The 18,725-nt window shown below is 37.0% G+C and overlaps 5 protein-coding genes across 5 annotated transcripts; 1 reads left to right on the forward strand and 4 right to left on the reverse strand.

Annotated features, from left to right (window-relative positions):
• Window positions 1-556: 556 nt before the first annotated feature.
• LOC149387316 (protein OXIDATIVE STRESS 3 LIKE 4-like) lies at window positions 557-1,909 on the reverse strand. The gene is made up of 2 exons (XM_089623234.1): window positions 1,589-1,909; window positions 557-1,147 (listed from the first exon to the last, which is right to left on the reverse strand). The coding sequence occupies exons 1-2, from the start codon at window positions 1,654-1,656 to the stop codon at window positions 928-930; spliced, it is 288 nt and encodes a 95-aa protein (XP_089479360.1). The 5' UTR covers window positions 1,657-1,909; the 3' UTR covers window positions 557-927.
• A 1,431-nt stretch (window positions 1,910-3,340) lies between these two features.
• Window positions 3,341-8,540, reverse strand: LOC149387317 (putative receptor-like protein kinase At4g39110). The gene is made up of 5 exons (XM_089622120.1): window positions 8,515-8,540; window positions 8,282-8,319; window positions 4,871-6,314; window positions 4,026-4,692; window positions 3,341-3,772 (listed from the first exon to the last, which is right to left on the reverse strand). The coding sequence occupies exons 1-5, from the start codon at window positions 8,538-8,540 to the stop codon at window positions 3,341-3,343; spliced, it is 2,607 nt and encodes an 868-aa protein (XP_089478246.1).
• A 901-nt stretch (window positions 8,541-9,441) lies between these two features.
• On the forward strand, window positions 9,442-12,517 carry LOC149387318 (26S proteasome regulatory subunit 10B homolog A). Its single transcript, XM_089624064.1, has 10 exons — window positions 9,442-9,629; window positions 9,995-10,114; window positions 10,264-10,400; window positions 10,551-10,712; window positions 10,839-10,925; window positions 11,032-11,118; window positions 11,206-11,343; window positions 11,505-11,696; window positions 11,792-11,890; window positions 12,068-12,517. Exons 1-10 carry the CDS (start codon window positions 9,527-9,529, stop codon window positions 12,140-12,142), a joined length of 1,200 nt encoding a protein of 399 aa, XP_089480190.1. The 5' UTR covers window positions 9,442-9,526; the 3' UTR covers window positions 12,143-12,517.
• Window positions 12,518-12,722: 205 nt separating this feature from the next.
• Window positions 12,723-15,315, reverse strand: IMPL2 (inositol monophosphatase family protein). Its single transcript, XM_089624063.1, has 9 exons — window positions 14,967-15,315; window positions 14,734-14,812; window positions 14,399-14,493; window positions 14,261-14,310; window positions 13,968-14,092; window positions 13,761-13,827; window positions 13,430-13,519; window positions 13,220-13,331; window positions 12,723-13,080 (listed from the first exon to the last, which is right to left on the reverse strand). Exons 1-9 carry the CDS (start codon window positions 15,292-15,294, stop codon window positions 13,010-13,012), a joined length of 1,017 nt encoding a protein of 338 aa, XP_089480189.1. The 5' UTR covers window positions 15,295-15,315; the 3' UTR covers window positions 12,723-13,009.
• Window positions 15,316-16,837: 1,522 nt separating this feature from the next.
• On the reverse strand, window positions 16,838-18,711 carry LOC149387320 (uncharacterized). The gene is made up of 2 exons (XM_089623901.1): window positions 18,360-18,711; window positions 16,838-17,335 (listed from the first exon to the last, which is right to left on the reverse strand). Exons 1-2 carry the CDS (start codon window positions 18,645-18,647, stop codon window positions 17,039-17,041), a joined length of 585 nt encoding a protein of 194 aa, XP_089480027.1. The 5' UTR covers window positions 18,648-18,711; the 3' UTR covers window positions 16,838-17,038.
• Between the last annotated feature and the right edge of the window lie 14 nt (window positions 18,712-18,725).

Raw genomic sequence — 18,725 nt, forward strand, 5'->3', positions numbered from 1 at the left:
CATCAAAGCCTTGATAAATAAGGCCTCTTTGAGAATGCTCTTTTTTATTTGGGTTTTCATAGCACGTCGCAACTGTGTGTGTATATATATATATATATATATATATATATATATATATATTCTGATGAATAGTATTGCTTTTACTGCTTGTGAATCGTCTAGGTGTCGCAGTGGTTAAAGGCGCTTATAAAACTTTAACCTTTAAAGTAGCTTTTTAGTTGAAGTTGGGTTAAACTGAACACACCATAAAGTGAATGCAACAGTTTTATTCATACAAGTCACGTATCAAATACGGGAACAGAGAACATGCCTTACAGCTGATTGAAATTTTGTTACATTTGACATGTCCAAGAATAATATACGTATATAGTGGGTTGAGTTGTCATCGATCGAATTCTAAATTCACTATTCACACAAAATTAAATCGGACATATAAGTAACGAGGAGATAAATTTGCACCAATGAGAACACAATTTTTGCACCAGATATTCATGTTACACTCGAATACATAGATAGAATACAGGGTAATTACACTAGAAAATTTTCACCCAGATAATGGAATAAACAAAATTGCAGAATGGAATATCATTTGCATTACATGTGTTCTGAAATTTTCTATGTATATATACAAACTCAAGGAAAATGATATGATATTTAGGAACTATTTTTTTGGGGGTAGCCTTTACTTTTTACCCGCCTCATCAAATAGGGTTTTTTTTTTTTTTTTTTTTTTTTTAACCATACTATTCACTAATACCCTGCACCCAGAAACCCTAAAATTAATTAATAATGGAGTAAGAACCTACAACTTTATTTTTTTAAAAATTTATGGATAAAATTTAAAATGAGCAGCAAAAGATGTTGAATATTTTGTGGATTTGATTTCATTTTTTTTTTTTTTTTTTTTTTTTATCTATGTGAAATTTGTTAAACCCCAACACAAGGAGAGGCAGATTGGTTGGTGGTAGAAACTACACGGCACGGATATGTGGGAATGACATTTTGCAGTTGATCCTTTCGCTCCGAGTATTTCTTCCTCTTCTTTGCATCCGAATGCTCGGGTTTCTTTAGATCTTCGACGCAGCGAACATCGTCCATTGACGCAAATGACCTTGATCTTCCTGAGTAGTACCTCGACAATCCTCTCCTGTTGAGACAAAGTAGTTGAATATTTTAATGGTGAATTTAAGGGGTAAATAAGATACATAATAATTGTGGTATTTTAAAAAGAATAAATAAAAGTATTTAAAAAAAATATTGAACGAAATAGTATAAAAAATCAGGCTGATTTAGAAGAAAGTTGACGTAAAAACCCAAGATAATGAAATTTTAATTATTTTATAGATTAAATTCACCAAGGACTAATTAATTTTGATGCATATTATCCACATGCATTGGAGGCAAAACATAACTATACATATCGATATCATTACTATGAGACCACACTTGTAAGTTATGTATATATGATTTGCAACTTTGCATGGTCAGATTACATTAGTCACATATCCAAGTTATATAACGACGTTCATTCCTAATCAAGAAACTGAAAACTATAGAGAGATCTTGTGTTAACAATAATTAATCTTACTTGGATGGAAGATTTGATCTCAACGAGCCCATGTCAAAAGCCATCATGTTCTCAGCTTCCATCTCCATATCCAGAGAAAGAGAGAAATGATCAACAATTTAGTGAGGTATATGTATTAATGAAATATTATGTATTACATGGAAATGTTATAAATATGTCTCCCTCTCGCTCTCTCTTTATATATATGTATGAAAAAAAAATTATTGATGGAATACAAGTGCCAAGATATTTAAAGAAAGTGAGGATAAGACCACACACGTCATGGGATGATAACACTAAAAACATGAATTAAGCTTATAATTAATTACCATCACTACTTATTTTATTTTTGTCAAATGAACGTGTGTTCCATAGAGGATGAGAGGGTCCAATGAAAGAAAGAAACCATTTTCACTTGGTGTGTTTGGTTATGGATATAGATGCGAACCTGACCACAGCCTTATCTATTTTCTCTCTTCTTCATCCGAACCTTTTTCTCGGGTTTACTTTTTGTGGCCAAAGTCCATATCTTATGAACTTCCTTTTATACCCATTTAGGGAAAGAAAAAAAAAAGTGAATTTGTGCTCAAATTTAATATTATAAATTCAAGGTTGCGTATTTTGAGGGATATCATAATTCTGATGAATTGCGTACCAAATGGGTAGATATTTATACAAAATTGTTTATAAAACGTGCAACAATTGTCGATCAATTTTCAGAGAAGTACTATGGATCATTGGATTGATTTAGCAATAAAATCGAATTTTGACGACAAACTTTTTTTAGGCAAATAAATAAATTAGTTGATATTTAAATTAGACTCTAACTAGTTTTTTTTAATTTTTTTTTTAAATAGGGAGGACGGGATATGAGCGATGAGGGATATGGTAAATTCTAAATTGTATGTGGTAGTGTTTTTTTATTCAATTGTAGAAATTTTATGATGAAAGTAGCTTTTTCAAGTTGTATACAGTTTTCTTTTTATTGATATATACATAATTTTTAAAAATATTACCCGCTGTTATGAATTTCATTCAACTTTTAGAGTTTCATTTATAAGGAGATAATAACTGTTATTGTTTATAAAGTACTATTTCGTATTAGAGCTGTTTTCGTAAAAAAAATCATTGACAATGAGTTGTCGTTATTTATGGCATCATGGATGACTTTTAAAATGACTTGACCATCTTTTGGATGACTTTTTTCATTGAACTTGAGTCTCAATAAACGCCTAAGAGCTGTGCTTCACTTCAACGGGGCCAATTAATGAATTTTTTTTTTCCTTTCTATACATGTATCTATTTTCACAATTGTAACAAGAAGCTAGAGATTGCTAAAGTGTATCCTCTTCTAGTCTTCTGGGTAAGTTAAGCCTCTTTGATTTACTTGCATTATATTCTACAGAGAAAAAAAATAAAAAAAACCAGTCTTTGACTACATATTTCTTACAAAAGGAGATAATTAGAAAAAAAAAAAATTACGGGGTTTAAGGGTATTGCATGTATAGTACAACACAAACCTCCAACGCCAATACATTATTTATATAATATCACACACATGTAACACATAGTTTTTAATTAATTTCACGATCACGACCACACAAGAAGAAGAACCAAAATACCCACATAAACAAGATGATGTTAAAAGTTCAAAACAAGGAATTGTAAATAAATACACTAATTAATATTTTTCTTTAAAAAAAAAAAAAACACATTCCAACAAATTTTGCTTTGACGTTTGACTTTTTTTTTTTACTTTGACTTTGACATTGATCACCTACCATTGAGATTAGCGAATTGCGCAAACATGGCGGTGCCGGAGTGCTCGTCGATGACTTGGACCTCCGCGGGGCCCGCGTCTTGGTCGGATACAATGTCTGTCTCCGGCGGGGCCGGCACCGGCACGTTGACCACCGAGGATGAGGCCGTGGTGGTGGAAGAAAGTGTAGTTGAAGAGGACTTGCTCTCACCCTCCTCGGCTTTTCCTTGGGAAAATGCCTCTTGGAGTTGAAGGGCATACTCCAAGTTCCACAACACGTCGCCCATCGTGGGCCGATCCACGCCGTGCTCGGCCAAACACTTCTCCGCCGCCTCCGCGAACTTCTTCATCGACTCGGGGTTGACTGTTCCGACGAGAAGAGGGTCGATGATCTTGTCGATCAATCCCTTTCTCTTCCATTGCATCGCCCAATCAGCCAGGTTGACCTACATATATAAATAAATCAGATGTGACTCGAATCTACGACCTCAAACTAGCATGGGTGGAAACAAAGATGAAGTCAGGAATCTAAATTAGGGGTTAATATGCGGAAAGAAAGTAATTTTTAGGATAAAAAACAAAATTAAAAGCTAGCAAAACCTAGTAAATTGAGGTGGGGGACTCTATGAGCTCAGCATTTGAGCTACCCTACTTGATCTTTAAAAATAAAGTAGAAAATTTAATAAAAGGTTACAAAACCTGTTCTCTAGGAAGCTGAGGATTAATGGCGGGCCTAGCGCAGAGAGCTTCGAGCAGGACGACACCAAAAGAGTAAACGTCGGATTTTTCGGTGAGTTGTTGCCTCCTGAAGTACTCGGGGTCGAGGTACCCGAAACTCCCCTTGACGGCGGTGCTGACGTGGCCCTGCCCCATTGGGGTGTCCTTGGAGAGGCCAAAGTCGGCGACTTTAGCGGTGAAGTTGTCGTCGAGGAGGATGTTGGTGGTCTTGACGTCGCGGTGGATGATCCCCTGAGCGGTCCCCGTGTGGAGGTAGTGGAGCCCACGCGCGGCCCCGATGCAGATCTCGAGCCGTTGCTTCCACGTCAACGGAGGTAGGTCCTTGCCGTAGAGGTGGTCGCGGACGGGCCCGTTGGACATGAACTCGTAGACCAAGATCATCTCGGAGTTCTCGTCGCAGTATCCGATGAGGGACACCAAGTGCCGGTGACGAAGCTTCGACAACATTTGGATCTCGGTCTGGAACTCGGTCATCCCTTGCTCCGACTGCGGGTTCCCCCGCTTCACCGCCACCTTCGTTCCGTTGTCGATCTCCGCGATGTACACGTTCCCGAACCCTCCCACACCGATGATCGCGTTGGAGTCGAAATTCTTCGTAGCTTCTTGAAGCTCCGCGAACGAAAAGTACCTAAAGAAACAACACACATTATTCACATTTTAGGTTAGTCTTTTCATGAAATTAGTAAACGTTGTCTAACTTGATCTAGTGTTAATTCCACATCACCACCTCCAATTCAGAGAGGTCGTGGGTTCAATCTCAACTGACAGCAAATGCCCTTAAGAAAAATAAAACTAGTAAATGGTACCTTCCGAGGCCGAGGGTAGAAGAGTAAAAGGTAGTGGTCTTGTGCGAGCCGGTCTTGTTGGAGGAGAGGAAGCTCGAGTCGGTGGCGTGCACGGGAAGCAACCAAGACGAGAAGCTATTCCGCTTCTGCCAATCTTGCGGGCGCTTGTGCCACTTGACGACCATGGCCGAGAGTCCCACGAAAGCCCCGAACATCATCGCGAACCCGACCGCAGCCACGGTGCGACTCTTGGAACCCCCGCTCGCCTTCCTCCCGTCCACCCCGAACTCCCCGTCGAGGCTATCCACCGTATTGCTCATCTTGAGAACCTCGACGCCGTTGAGAATCGCGTTCAGGTCGCCCGTCCCGAGACTGGACGGGCCGACCTGAACCGTGAGGCTACCTCCGGCGAGTATCGACGAGTTCACCACGACGTCCTTGAAATAGGGCACTCCTAGGGCTCCCACGGTATGGGACAAGTCGAGGTCCGAAATGGCGGCGAATCCGTTGACGTAAACGTCGAAGTATAGGCTATTCATGGCTTTACTCACGATATCGCAAAAATGGAGTCTCACGAGGTACCCGAAAGCTCCGTCCACGGGGAAGTTCCACGTGACGTTGAACTTGGGTTGGTTGACTTGCGCGTCGGCCATTTGCGCCAGCGTGGCGTACACCATGGGCGGGGCGGTGAGCTGAGTCAGCGCCCCGCCTTTCGGGTACTTGACAGCCGAAGGGGAGGCGGCCGCGTTTTTTGCGAGCTCGCGGGCCTTCAAAAAGGGGCCATCCTCGACCCAAGTCCGGCCCAACGTGTCGTTGAACGGCGTGATCAGCGGGCCCCCCACGTTGACGCGGTGGACGGCCTCGAAGGCGTACGCGGACAGGCCCGAGATTCCGGCCACCGGAGATAAACTCGCCGCCGCGTCGGAGACGAGCTCGTCGGGGGCCGAGACGAGCTCGAGCGCCGACACGAACGCCGCCGAGTTCTTCTGCGGAGAGAATTTCACCGAGAAGTGCGGCTCGGCCGCGTTGATCAGGTACTCCTTCACCGTCGGAGCCGGTGACGCGGCGGCGGTGAAGCTGTGGAGGAGGACGTGGCGGTCCGTGGAGACGGAGAAGGTGGCGCCGCGGAGGTCGAAGACCGTGTTGTTCACCGGAAAAAAATGGAGGCGGAGGAAATGGAAGCCCGGGCGAGTGAGGTGGAACGAGTACGTGGCTTCTTGCACGAAGATTCTCGCCGTGGCGTAGATCGCCGGGAGATTCGGCGGCGCCGTCGCCGGATCGGCGGTGACTTTGTAATCGTCCGCGGCCTTCAGAAACTGAGATGATTGCTGCTCCGTCTTGAACGGGGCCCACAGGGACCCCGCCGGAGCTGGTGACGTGGCGCCGCAGTCGATGAGGAAGTTGTCCTGCGGCACGAACGGCGCCGCCGTCGCCGTCGCCGTTATGACGGCGAGGGAGAGGAGAACGATCGCCGCCGAGAACGGCATTGGAGTTTTGTTATTATTATTATTATTAATGATTTTTTTGGGGGGTCTCGTGTTGTCTATCTTCATACCTCCTCGCAGAAAAGGAGGTTTGAGGAAAGAGGAGAGATCAATTATATTTTGTTCGTTTTTGTTTTGGTTAATTAGGGAAAATTTTCTGTAACGTTTAGTAATTTTTGGTTGGTTACGTTTTTTTTAATGGCTGATTAATTATGAACGTCCGTGTGTTGAGTTTTTTTAGTTTTTGTTTTTAATTTGAGTGGATTAATGGAGGGTTTGCTTTGCTTAATTTGAGTCTCGCTTTTACGTTGAAGGAGGATATTTTTGGAGAGTAACAGCTTTTGGATTTTTTTTTAATACAATTTTTATTTTAGTTTTAATTTACGTGCATGTAATGGTGGGAAATCGATTGAAGTAGTCAACAACTTTTCTCACCGTCTCTCCTTCTATATAGCCCATGCTTTGCTATTTTTAAATTATTTATTTTTTATTGGGTTTTTAGTTAATAAACTCATCATAGTATCTATTTACCATATAGCTTTTATATGTACTTGTCTAAAGGCCATGCATGATACGTCTTTTTGTATATAGTCCTGAGCTGAAAATTATAATATGATCGCTATTTTGGTAATATGCAAATAATCAATTTAACTCTACATCTAATTTTTTTTGTGATAGAAAACAAAGCCATGCATATGTGAATATGTATTACTTTCTTTTCTTCCTGTCTGGAATAATTCTTTCTTAACATAAAACGTAGCTCTTAAGTCTTAACTGAAAAGAATAGAAGAAAGAAGTCAAGAAACTATAAATCTTGGTGTTTGTTTATTTATCTCCAAGTTAGGAAAATAATCAGTAATTATATTGATCTTATATATATGAACTCTGTTGGGTCAGCGTTCAAAGTCTAATGGGCCAAATCCATCAAGCCTTATTACGCTCAACGCCTGTTTTACAAAGTTCTGATTATTAAACGGTTCGGTTTATTTATATATTTTTATGGATCATGTATACATGTTTCAATTTACGGTATTTAGATTTTTATATTTTAGTAAACCATGTTAAATATTAGCTTCTTTACACTAAGAATTAAGATAATGTAAATTGTGGAGTTATTTTTATCTTCTTACGTTTGCAAGATAAAAAAAAAAAACCCAAAAAATACTAGAATTCAAATGAAACCAAATTAGCAATTTTAAACCGATCGATCAATGACTGTAGTCACCACGGTCAGCCTCGCCACCTTACTATGTCGTCGCTCCGGGCTCATAGACGACCTCGAATGACCTCACTTCCATGGCCAGTCTGGCCGCCAAACTCTGCCACCACGTCGAACTCGTTGACGACCTCGAACAGCCTCTCCTCCATGGCCAGCCTCGCCATCGCCGAGAGAGAGAGAGTTGGTGAGAGAGAGAGAGAGAGAGAGAGAAAGAGAATGAGAATAGTGCGATTGAGTTTCGAGAGTGTAGATGGAAACAAGACCGGAGGATATCAAGAAAAGAAAATTTAATTAAAGGATAAAATTGTATTTGTACATTAAGTTTAGTAGTATAACCGATCAAATTATCATTTTGATTGATTATGGAAAAAAAATGTTTATGAAAAGTAGTAAATTCTTCGATTTCTCTATATCTATTGTCTAATTTTATTAAGGAAGCAAAATAATACATAAACACCGACATATGATGTTGAACCTCGAATGCTCGGTACACGTCTGATTCACTCAACATTGCATATGAATAATAATTGAATAAGTAAATAAAATGATTACACTAATAATTATTTACAATATAACTATGCTAATGAAATGTTATGTAATAATGGAATAGATGTTTAATACAGATCGGAAAATAAACAATGCACTTAGCAGGAGAAATACGCGAGCTCAACACAATTAGAGTATACACGAACTTATGTATGGGATTTTCACGCTGGTTCTGGTTGAAACAAGTGAGCAAGATCACGACTATAATGAAAAGTGGTATACTTAAAAAAATTAATGTCTTTTAGCTGAGCTTCGCATATTGCGCAGGACACGTCATGCTAGCTTATAACACGTGTCTCTCATCGATTTAAAATTAGCGAAGAAATTGAAGAAGTGAGTAGACTTTGTTTTCCAAGGATTTTGTGACTTACCGATAAAAAAAATGGATTTAGTGATTTGTTAAACATGTTCCAAACTGAGGTTGGATGGCCAAGCTCGACATTGCAATGGAGGCCTCACTTATTTGCCATGAACGAACTAAACCGATTTGGCTTAATTTGGCGAGTTGAGTCGCAAGTTCAAATATTTGAGATAAAAGGCTTTTATTTATTTTGTTAGGGACGTCATTATTAGCTAATGATACAAAAATAAATATATACAAAAATGAGTGTGGACAAATATAAAAATTTATTACGTTATTATACAAACATATCTCATAACTAAATAAATATGAACAATGTTGTCCATGAGATTCAATCTCACGTCTTATCTTAAGAGGAGAAGTGATATCAACACTTATCCCAAACAAGCTTGGATAGAAACACTTTATTTAAAAAATCGAATTCTTACATAATCTATATCGTAATAATAAGATGATATTTATTTTTTGTTTTAAAAATTTGTGCAGAAAAAATAATTTTATTGAAATGAAAACGATTAACTTACTACGTTAAAAAAACATTATTTAGTGAATAATATGTACAGCTTTAAATTTTAATACGTTTCGGGATATGAAATTGAATTATCTATTTAAAGTATAAAACAACACTCTCTGCAGAATTAAAAGTCTTGTAAATTCTTCAACAAATATTAATGTAATATATATATATATATATATATATATATATATATATATATATATATATATATATTACACAGTGAAACCGGAAGCTACATGAAATTTCAACATTTTAACAAATACTTAGAAATAATTAAACACTTCAAGTATAATTTAATTTAGAGTGTAATTATTTATGACTTAAGAGGATTTAATTAATTATTTTTATCTTTTTTTTTTAGGAAAATAATTATTTTTATCTTTATTTATGGGGTCATATGTTTTCTTGTTGGACAATTAAAAACCCTGTTTTCTGATTTTTACTTTTTATTTACTTCTATATTATTCCTCGCTTGTTTTACTCTGCCGAAGCTCTCTTCTTCGTTCTCTCTCTCTCTCTGTCTCTCTCTCTCTCTACAGTCGGAGCTTCAATGTCGACCGAAACAGAGGACGCAGTAAGGCACCGGACAGCGATGACCGATTACCGGAAGAAGCTTCTTCAACACAAAGAGCTCGAGTCTCGCGTACGCACAGGTCAGATTTCAAACCCTAGCCAACTAAAAGCCTTCGATTCTAGGCTTTTTCCTCTTGAATTTCGCGTCGGATCGTAATTTGATCCACTTTTCTAGGTTTATGTTTTTCATTTTTGTAAATCTTAATTGTTCACTAATTTAGAAGACCTAGAATTACTATACGATGGAAGGATTTTTTGAATCGTATTAGAGATCTCTTTGAACTATATGTGCTTATGTTGGAAGATCTAATGTATGTTTTTTTTCTTGGAAGGGCCATAATTCTATAGGGTTTTAATGATTGAAATGGACAATTATCAAAGTAAAAAGAGGAAAATATAATCAAATAAATCGTTATACTGATTAGTTGGGGCGAAATGTTGGCAGTGCGAGAGAAGCTGAGAGGTGCGAAGAAGGAGTTTACGAAAACTGAAGACGACCTCAAGTCGCTTCAGAGCGTTGGGCAGATCATTGGTGAAGTTTTACGGCCTCTTGACAACGAACGCTGTGAGTTTCTTTCTGTGTGTGTTATGAACTATGTCTGATTGTTTTGCGCAATTGTGTTTAAGACTTTGTTTTAAAGAGGGAACAGGAAATGTGTTTTTGCTTAGAGAATTTCGTAAACTGATTGGATGGTTTTACATGTGTTGGTTCAGTGATAGTGAAAGCAAGTAGTGGACCTAGGTATGTGGTTGGATGCCGTAGCAAGGTAGACAAAGACAAGCTTGTTGCTGGCACTCGGGTCGTGCTCGACATGACTACCCTAACCATCATGAGAGCTCTTCCACGAGAGGTAAACTCCATTATGCAATATGCTTTTGAAAGAGCCATTTTATTGGCTTCTGTTGCCCTTTATGACTGTGTTTTGTTCTTTTAAAGGTTCAACCTGATCGTGGGGTAATTTCCTATTAGTTGATTTGGGGTTCTAAACTTATCCTTGTAGGTTGATCCAGTTGTTTATAATATGCTTCATGAAGATCCCGGTAATGTGAGTTACTCTGCTGTGGGAGGGCTGTCTGATCAAATTCGTGAGCTCAGGGAGTCTATTGAACTCCCTCTTATGAATCCTGAGCTCTTTGTTAGAGTAGGGATAAAACCACCAAAGGTAAATCCTATTTTGATTATATTTGTTTCTGCATTGTTAGCGGAATCTGGCTCCGTTCTTAGCAGCCTAGCCTAGGTAGCTGATTTTGATTGCTCGTTTGTACTCTTTTTATTCTTCTGATTTCAGGGTGTTCTTCTTTATGGACCTCCCGGGACAGGGAAAACACTGCTTGCAAGAGCTATTGCTAGCAATATAGATGCAAATTTCTTAAAGGTTGAGCTTTTGTCCTTTTTTATTGCCTTGCTGCTACAAATTTCTCTTTGATATGCCTCTGCACACTGCTAAACTGAATGTATGATCTTCTCACCTTTAACTCTAGGTTGTATCAAGTGCCATCATCGACAAGTATATCGGTGAAAGTGCAAGGTTGATAAGAGAGATGTTTGGCTATGCTCGTGATCACCAGGTGAGAGTTACAACTTCAATAAGGATTTCTTATTTTTATGTGGTTATATAGGAGAAGGCTTGATTTTTTTCTCTACTCTTCTTGTAGCCGTGTATTATATTTATGGATGAAATCGATGCTATTGGTGGACGTCGATTTAGTGAAGGGACCAGTGCAGATCGTGAAATTCAAAGAACACTCATGGAGTTGCTTAATCAGCTCGATGGATTTGACCAGCTTGGAAAGGTATGCTGGTATTTCCCCTGATTCGAATAAAGCCTCTTAAATTCCAGGTTTCAGGTGATGCATAACGATTGGTTGAATTTGTGCACACTTGCAAAGTGCACGAGATTCGTGTTGATTTGAATATTGGACAAGAGTTACTGAATTATTGTTTTGATAACCAGGTTAAAATGATAATGGCGACAAACAGACCCGATGTTCTGGACCCGGCACTTCTTCGTCCTGGGAGACTTGACAGGAAGATAGAGATTCCATTGCCAAATGAACAGTCAAGAATGGAGATTCTGAAAATCCATGCTGTTGGCATCGCGAAACATGGAGATATTGATTACGAAGCAGTTGTGAAGCTCGCTGAGGTGAGATGATCGTATATATGTATATTTTTTGGTCTGTAAGAAGTAAGGCAGTGGTCAGGTTCCTTTAGACTGAATTCGTGTTGTCTTCCTTTCAGGGATTCAATGGAGCGGATCTTCGGAATGTATGCACTGAAGCAGGGATGTCAGCTATTCGTGCTGAAAGGGATTATGTCATCCATGAAGATTTCATGAAGGTAGGATTTTTTTTTTCCACCTAATATTGCTCCATCTTGACTGGAAGTATGTTTTCTTAACATTAGAGTCCAATGATTGTTTTTCGAGCAGTTAAATTATTCTCTTGATTGTTTTACTTGGATGTTCCGTACCTCTCTCCCTTAATAACCCATCTTCTCATGATGTCCATTTGGCAGGCTGTACGGAAGCTGAATGAAGCAAAGAAACTTGAATCTAGCTCTCACTATAATGCTGATTTTGGTAAAGAGTAAGTGTGACTTGTGACATGCTAAGAAGAAATTGATACAAGGAAAGACGAAAATGAGCTCAAGTCAGAGGTTGTTTCCCTACTCTTCAAGATCTCAAAGAAGATCCAAAGACAAGTCTACCAGGAATGCTCTTGCTGTTTGGCAGTTAACTTGATCGAGATAGACAGTTTGCAATGTTTTCTTTTTCATTAAATATTTGTAGTTCCTGAGCTATTCAATTGTCAAGCTGCTGATTCTGGTCCTTCAATTTTCTAGTGTAATGAAAATGCCTATTGGGGTTTTGTTTTTATTTTATTTTATTGAACTTGCAGAGAAAAAACTATAGGGACATGGATATCGTCTTTCCTTATTTCAGATGAAAATCTTCTCTTTGGACTATAGACAGAGATGTACATCTCTTGAAGCACACATTCATAATCAACTCTCTCTCAAAACAACTGTTTGCATTTTTAATTTTCACTGAATTTATCTTCTTTTCACTTGATTAATAATTGAGATATTAATATGATTTTCTTCTTTTAAGAAATATCTCCACTCTTTTCGTAAGATTCTATCGTAATTTCTAAACTATATATAAATTACAAATACAAATACAAATACAAGGTATTGTCAATAAACAGAGCCTGGATTATGCCTCAATCGTCATTAGTCTGATATTTCAGTACCAAAAGCCAAACAAATGTTTAAAAAAAGGCTAAGGTACTTTATTACAGGGCAGTTAAATTCTTGTTCCTAGAAAAATAAAATTATTGTGGGGTTAAAAGGTCAAATAATTAGCATCTTCCAAGACTGGTTTAAATTAAAACATTTCTTTTGCTTGAACCTATTCTCTAAAATGCCTGAAGAATTGTGGTCACAAGTCGAACCTTCTCATTGCCACTGTAATAGCTCCAGAGCTTGCTGGTGAATCTGTTTATCCCCAGCTGCCAATACATTAAACGCTGGAAACCGAAGCAACAAAGTTAGGAACCAATTTAATTAGGAACAAGGAAGCTGATCAAACAATGCCAAATTCAGGCAAGCAAGAATTCAGTCAAGTAAATAAAATAAATATGCGTGTATATATATGTATATACATACGCGTTGCGTGTGAGTTCGGAGAAGCCTCCCATTGAAGATGATCTCCTTTCCAATCAGTTATGGCACCCCCGGCACCTTCTATCACGGGTATGAGAGCGAGAAAATCGTATGGCTGAAAAGGCCAAGAAGTTTCAGTTCTGCTATATTAATATGCTTACAATCTTATAACATCTTTGTGCATGTGAATATAGCATGGAATAACTAGCTCACCTTGAGACCGGATTCGATAACAAGATCCACATAACCGGATGCCAAAAGGGCATAGGCATAGCAATCGCAGCCGTACAATGGTGTTTTCACCTAAATGCAATAAAAGGTTTGAAGGTGAACGGTTGAGAAAACACTATCTATATATGAAGTCAACTGACATATATATCATGCTAGTCTCTCTGGAGAAACGAAAACTTGTTTCGATTCCCAAGAGTTATCCAATCTGAATTCATCACTAACTGACTTCATTTTTTTTTTCACTTTATTTTTTTATTTCTAACAGAAAATATGGATAGTATTGAGAGAAATAATGAAATCTACGCAGACAGACCTTATTTCTCACACGAACAAATGCTTCGTTTTCCACTTCACCAAATAGATGTGGACTTGTTGTGTACCTAATACAAGATTGAAAAAATCATTTAGATACCCATAAATCACAAGACTTATAGGTCAGTAGGTTACTTTCTTGCTGTAGAAGTGCATATGAAATAACGATCAAAGGAAACAGGTTTGGAGGTATAGGAGAATGACATACAGATAGGCTTGTGATACATTCGTGCAAGCCCGAGTAGACACTTCTTTTCCATTCAATGTAGTTTTTCTACCACTAATTCCGATCCACCTTTCTCTTAAAATAGGTTGATCAATAACACCAAGAATCTGGAGTTGCATAGGCAACAAATCATTTCATATAAAATATACTGGTAACAACTGAGTCGTGCATATACGATTACAATAAAAGGCCACAAAAATATATTAACGCAAAATCAGATTATCAAATTAGATATAATTTTTTTGTAGTGACACCGAAAAACAGGGATTTCTTACCGGTCTACCCTTATGTAGGAGTGCAATGAGAGTACCGAACACAGGTTTCCCTGAAACAATTTCAAATGAAGAATTTTTACCGACATGGCAATTGTTTCATACCTTTCACAGATCACCAAGCAAAATATATATTATTACCAGTTATGAAACTCTTAGTTCCATCTATTGGATCTAAGACCCATACATAGTCTGCCTCGTCTTCTAGGCACTTCCATCCATTCTCTTCCCCATAACTACAGCCAAATCACAGCTCCATTGTTACTCTCAGCAGTAACAACAGAATTAATGGCATTACTCAGAACAAAACTAAAATCCTATCTTCCATGTTTAAGAAAAGTAAACCTAACTTGATAACTAGCAAGTGATTCCGTGTTTGTGCGAATCTCGTCAATTACAACATCCCAATTTTGAACAAGAAACTGAGAAAACGAGAAGATAAATATATTTAAGTTTCAGAGGCAGTGCTTACATACATTGCGTGAGACGGCAAATTCTTCAATATAACTGACACCATAGCTTCTTCTGCTGTTTTATCTGCAATTGTTACAGGACCTGCAACAAGCAAAACATTAAAAAAAAAAAAAAAACACCAGACAAAGAGATTTTCATTGCCACGAATTTCAGCATAAATTAGTTTGAAGTTTTCTATCACATTTATATTTTCCATCTACAGTCAACCATCTTCAATATTTCCTCGGAAACTCACTGCAATCTTCCTTGTCGAGAATCTCGAACTTGCTGCGGAAGTAGTCGCGGAGGACGGCCCCGGAGGCGTCTGCGACGGCGTTGGCGACGTCGGAGAAGCGATCGAGGTCGTCGGCGATGCCGTTTGCGGAGAGCTTGGAGGCGGAGGCCATGGAGGAATCGCGGCGGAGAGGGAGAGGGAGAGAGAGCGAGATGGTCTCAAGGAGTCGAGAAGAAGCCGAAGCGAAACCAAGGGTGTGACGAGGCTTGGCAATGAACGTGGGAGACAGAATCTTCGAAGAAGAAGGCGACCAACAAGTGTTGAGAGAGAAGTGAGTTTGAGACAGCATCGTTAGAGCGAGAAAGCGCAGAGAGAGAGAAATAAAGTGAAATAATAAACACAGTTTAAGGCTATATTAGGATGAAAACAAGAAAAAAGAGAAACTTGTTTTTGTTTTTGTTTTTGTTTTTTTTTTTTTTTTTTTTTTTTTTTTTTTTTTTTTAAGTGATAGCTAGACAGTGGTAAACCAAATAAAGGTAGCGAGTTCAATTCTCACAACAAATAAAAAAAAGAATAATTTAGCAAAATAATCAATTTAAACGTTGAGAATTGCTAAATAGCTAAGGTTCGGTAAATATTAGGTAAATAATCAATTTTAATTATATTACAAACGTAAATATTAAGTAAATAGTCAATGCCATATTAAATCACGTCATCATTTATGATTATTTATCTAATATTTACCAAACCTTGGCTATTTAGCAATATCAAACGTTTAAATTGACTATTTTTTTAATATTTTGTTAAAAAAATGGGGTTAGTGCCTTAATGGTGTAGAAAATGGAAGTTGTAGTCAAACTACCCCACTAATCAGCCACCCCTACTAGGTACTTGTTTGCTCGTGACCGATTAGGTAAAAAATTGCTTAACTCGTCACGTCTTTTCCTTTAACGAGCTCAGCTTAAAATTTGATTTGAGCTCAAAAAATTCTTTTTGATCGATGACGATGTTCAACAACAAAAAAAACATCATTAAGTCTGGAATAACCACAAGAAAAAAAAAAAAAAATCAAGTCTGGAATCACCACAAAAAAAAAAAAAAAAAAAAATCAATAGTTACATCTTTGAAACTTTTTTATTGTTAGTTACCTGGTAAGGTTTAATTTGTTGTTTACAGTAACGCATTGTACCTTCTATAAATTCATTGTACAATTTATATTTTAATTTTGTTCGATTATACATTTGAAATCAATGTAATACATAATGATAATGGTAGTTTATAAATTACGTAATGTATTGTTAAGGATTGATAAACGTGAATTGCTATCAATAGAATAAAATTCCATAAGAAATCGAAAATATATATTTAAGAAGACATTTTAAAATAGTGGTGAATAAGTTAAAAATAAATAAGTAAAATTTTTAAATTTTACTAAAAATTTAAAAAATGTTATTGTTGGTGGTGTGAATATAACAATCACCAATATTATGTAAATAATATTTGATTTATGTAATGAAATGAAGCGAAGAGAATGATTCAAAAATTGCGTAAAAAAAGTCTTAGCTTTAAGGTTAGAAGTTCAATACCAATAAGTCACTTATACCTAAGAAAAAATTAATTAAATTTGTTGGAAGATGCTACTAGTAATATTTTTAATTTAAGCTTATTATTTGTAAGCTGCACAATCTCTCATATCTTTCTTTGGAAGCGATGTGGGAAACATCTTCTGATTATGATTAAATTTAAGATTAAGACCTAAATACTCCACTTTACACTTTTTTGTTTGTGTTAAAGACAGGCATTTAAGCCCCAATCCAAGTAAAGGATCATATAATTTAAAAGATGTACACACACCCAATTCAATTTGAAAGAAATTGATAAAAAGACAAATATGGCGGGACGTATGAACAACATTATTAGTTGAGACAATTTATTACAATACTACCAAGGGTGTCCTGAGATATTGTTGAACATACCAACAACAGAAAAAAAAAAAAAAAAAAAAAAAGCAAATCATTTATGGATTCAAAACACACGCTAACAATATACACAGTATAATATAAAATACAAAATGAAGTGACGTGGTGTGGGATCTAAGTGGTTGTAGAAGTGTGGTGGTGGTGGCCGGGAAGTTTGTCCTTGATTTTTTCCATCAGCGATTTTTTCTCCTTCTCCTGATGATACTCTGGTGTCGTCTGAATCATGCCACCTGTCATCTCCTCCGTCAGAGTCTGTTGAATCTTTTCGTCCTTATCTTTGCCACCTGTCAGCTCCTCCGTCTGAGTCTGATGAGTCTCTTCGTCCTTGTGTTTGCCACGTAGCAGCTTATCCTTTATCTTCTGCCCCAGCCCCACCTTCTTTCTCCGCCCTCCTTTTCCGTCGTCCTCCGACTGTTCATATATTCATTTCATTACCCACAAATAAATCGTATCTTGTAGATTATTCTCTTCAAACTTCATAAACTAAAATTATGATGTTATAAAAATATCTTCAAACTTTGCATAGTAGATTAGGAACAAATTTTTTTGAAAAATGTTTGTTGCAACTTGCAACTTATCAATGGTCTAACTCATTTTAGAAAAAATTTATATCGTCATATTTACACTTTCACTATTTACACTTTCGCTATATAGTCAAAGTTTCGAAAATCTTACGTGTAATTGAAGTAAATACTTCAATCTTATTTCAATAAGAAGAAGAATCATGAATGTTACATCATCTTTATCATTATTTATCTAAAATTTACGTTGGATATAATAACAAACATTTTAATTGACTAGTTACTTAATTTTATTTTCTATAAATTTAGCTTAAATTTTATTTTAATAAAGAAATAGTTCAATGACTATTTTCTCTATTTTTTATTTTTATTTCAATGAAAAAAGAAACTAAAAATGTCACATCATCTTTATAATTGTTTATCTAAGATTTATAAAACGTGAATTATATAATAATCTCAAACATTTAATTGATTAATTACCTAATTTTTATTTTTCTAAAAAGTTAGCTTAAATTTATTTTAGTAAAAAAATGATTCACCGGATCAAAGTTAGTTAAACAAATAATTAATAATAAATCTATAAAATTATTATTATTAATAAAATAAAATTTGAGCTTAAAAAAAATGACCGATTTAAAGCTTTTTTTAATTAAAGAATTTTACTTTTATTAGAATATTGATTTGCCCTGATATTATTTTTACTTTTTTTAAGAATGATTTTTAAGTTACATATTTCATGATCAAACTCTTTTCATAATCTATAAATATTTATACGAGTCATATAAAATTAAATAAATAGTATACACTAAATTTAAATTAATATTTATTATATCTAATCTGTAAGGTTACCGAGTTAAATAATAAAAAAATGGATTGACTGTATATATTTATCATATATATAGTGAGTGACGTACAGAAGAGGAAGAGGAACTTGTGGAACGACGAATCTCGGCGGTTTCGCCTTCACGGCGTAGCTGTGGTTGTTGTTCCTCGCGATGCTCTTCTTCCATCAACTTCTGAAGCGGCGGATGGTGTTCCACTACTCCGGCTCCGGCTCCGGCTCCGGCTCCGGCCATTCCCTCCGCCGTGGCGACACCGGAGATGTGAATGCGGTTCCCCTGGCTGTCCGTCAGAACCACCGGATTCCCCAGCTCGTCTGTCAGCTCTATCGGACGCCCAAACTCGTCTTTCAAATCCGCCATCTTTCTTTCTTTCGTGGGATTGAGGTCTGAGTGAGTGATATATTACTCTGGCGGTGAGTTACGATGTCTTGGTTCGTT

This window comes from Urtica dioica, chromosome 8 (assembly GCF_054948205.1).
Source record: "Urtica dioica subsp. dioica isolate 48M chromosome 8, U.dioica_male_clone48M_v1_H2, whole genome shotgun sequence".
Taxonomy (NCBI): Eukaryota; Viridiplantae; Streptophyta; class Magnoliopsida; order Rosales; family Urticaceae; genus Urtica; species Urtica dioica.

What these genes read in the sequence shown, in the direction of transcription:
- LOC149387316 (XM_089623234.1), bottom strand. Translation starts at nt 1,656, where the DNA reads ATGGAGATGGAAGCTGAGAACATGATGGCTTTTGACATGGGCTCGTTG. An exon ending in AGATCAAATCTTCCATCCAA is followed by an intron (nt 1,148 to 1,588) that starts GTAAGATTAATT and finishes TTGTCTCAACAG; the next exon opens with GAGAGGATTGTCGAGGTACT.
- LOC149387317 (XM_089622120.1), bottom strand. Translation starts at nt 8,540, where the DNA reads ATGTCGAGCTTGGCCATCCAACCTCA. An exon ending in AGTCGTGATCTTGCTCACTT is followed by an intron (nt 6,315 to 8,281) that starts GTTTCAACCAGA and finishes CGGCGGCGATCG; the next exon opens with TTCTCCTCTCCCTCGCCGTC. An exon ending in CTCAGCTTCCTAGAGAACAG is followed by an intron (nt 3,773 to 4,025) that starts GTTTTGTAACCT and finishes TTATATATGTAG; the next exon opens with GTCAACCTGGCTGATTGGGC.
- LOC149387318 (XM_089624064.1), top strand. Translation starts at nt 9,527, where the DNA reads ATGTCGACCGAAACAGAGGACGCAGTAAGGCACCGGACAGCGATGACC. An exon ending in TGAGAGCTCTTCCACGAGAG is followed by an intron (nt 10,401 to 10,550) that starts GTAAACTCCATT and finishes TTATCCTTGTAG; the next exon opens with GTTGATCCAGTTGTTTATAA. An exon ending in TCCATGAAGATTTCATGAAG is followed by an intron (nt 11,891 to 12,067) that starts GTAGGATTTTTT and finishes TCCATTTGGCAG; the next exon opens with GCTGTACGGAAGCTGAATGA.
- IMPL2 (XM_089624063.1), bottom strand. Translation starts at nt 15,294, where the DNA reads ATGCTGTCTCAAACTCACTTCTCTCTCAACACTTGTTGGTCGCCTTCT. An exon ending in AACTAAGAGTTTCATAACTG is followed by an intron (nt 14,311 to 14,398) that starts GTAATAATATAT and finishes AAATTGTTTCAG; the next exon opens with GGAAACCTGTGTTCGGTACT. An exon ending in TCCGAACTCACACGCAACGC is followed by an intron (nt 13,081 to 13,219) that starts GTATGTATATAC and finishes TTCGGTTTCCAG; the next exon opens with CGTTTAATGTATTGGCAGCT.
- LOC149387320 (XM_089623901.1), bottom strand. Translation starts at nt 18,647, where the DNA reads ATGGCGGATTTGAAAGACGAGTTTGGGCGTCCGATAGAGCTGACAGAC. An exon ending in CAAGTTCCTCTTCCTCTTCT is followed by an intron (nt 17,336 to 18,359) that starts GTACGTCACTCA and finishes ATATATGAACAG; the next exon opens with TCGGAGGACGACGGAAAAGG.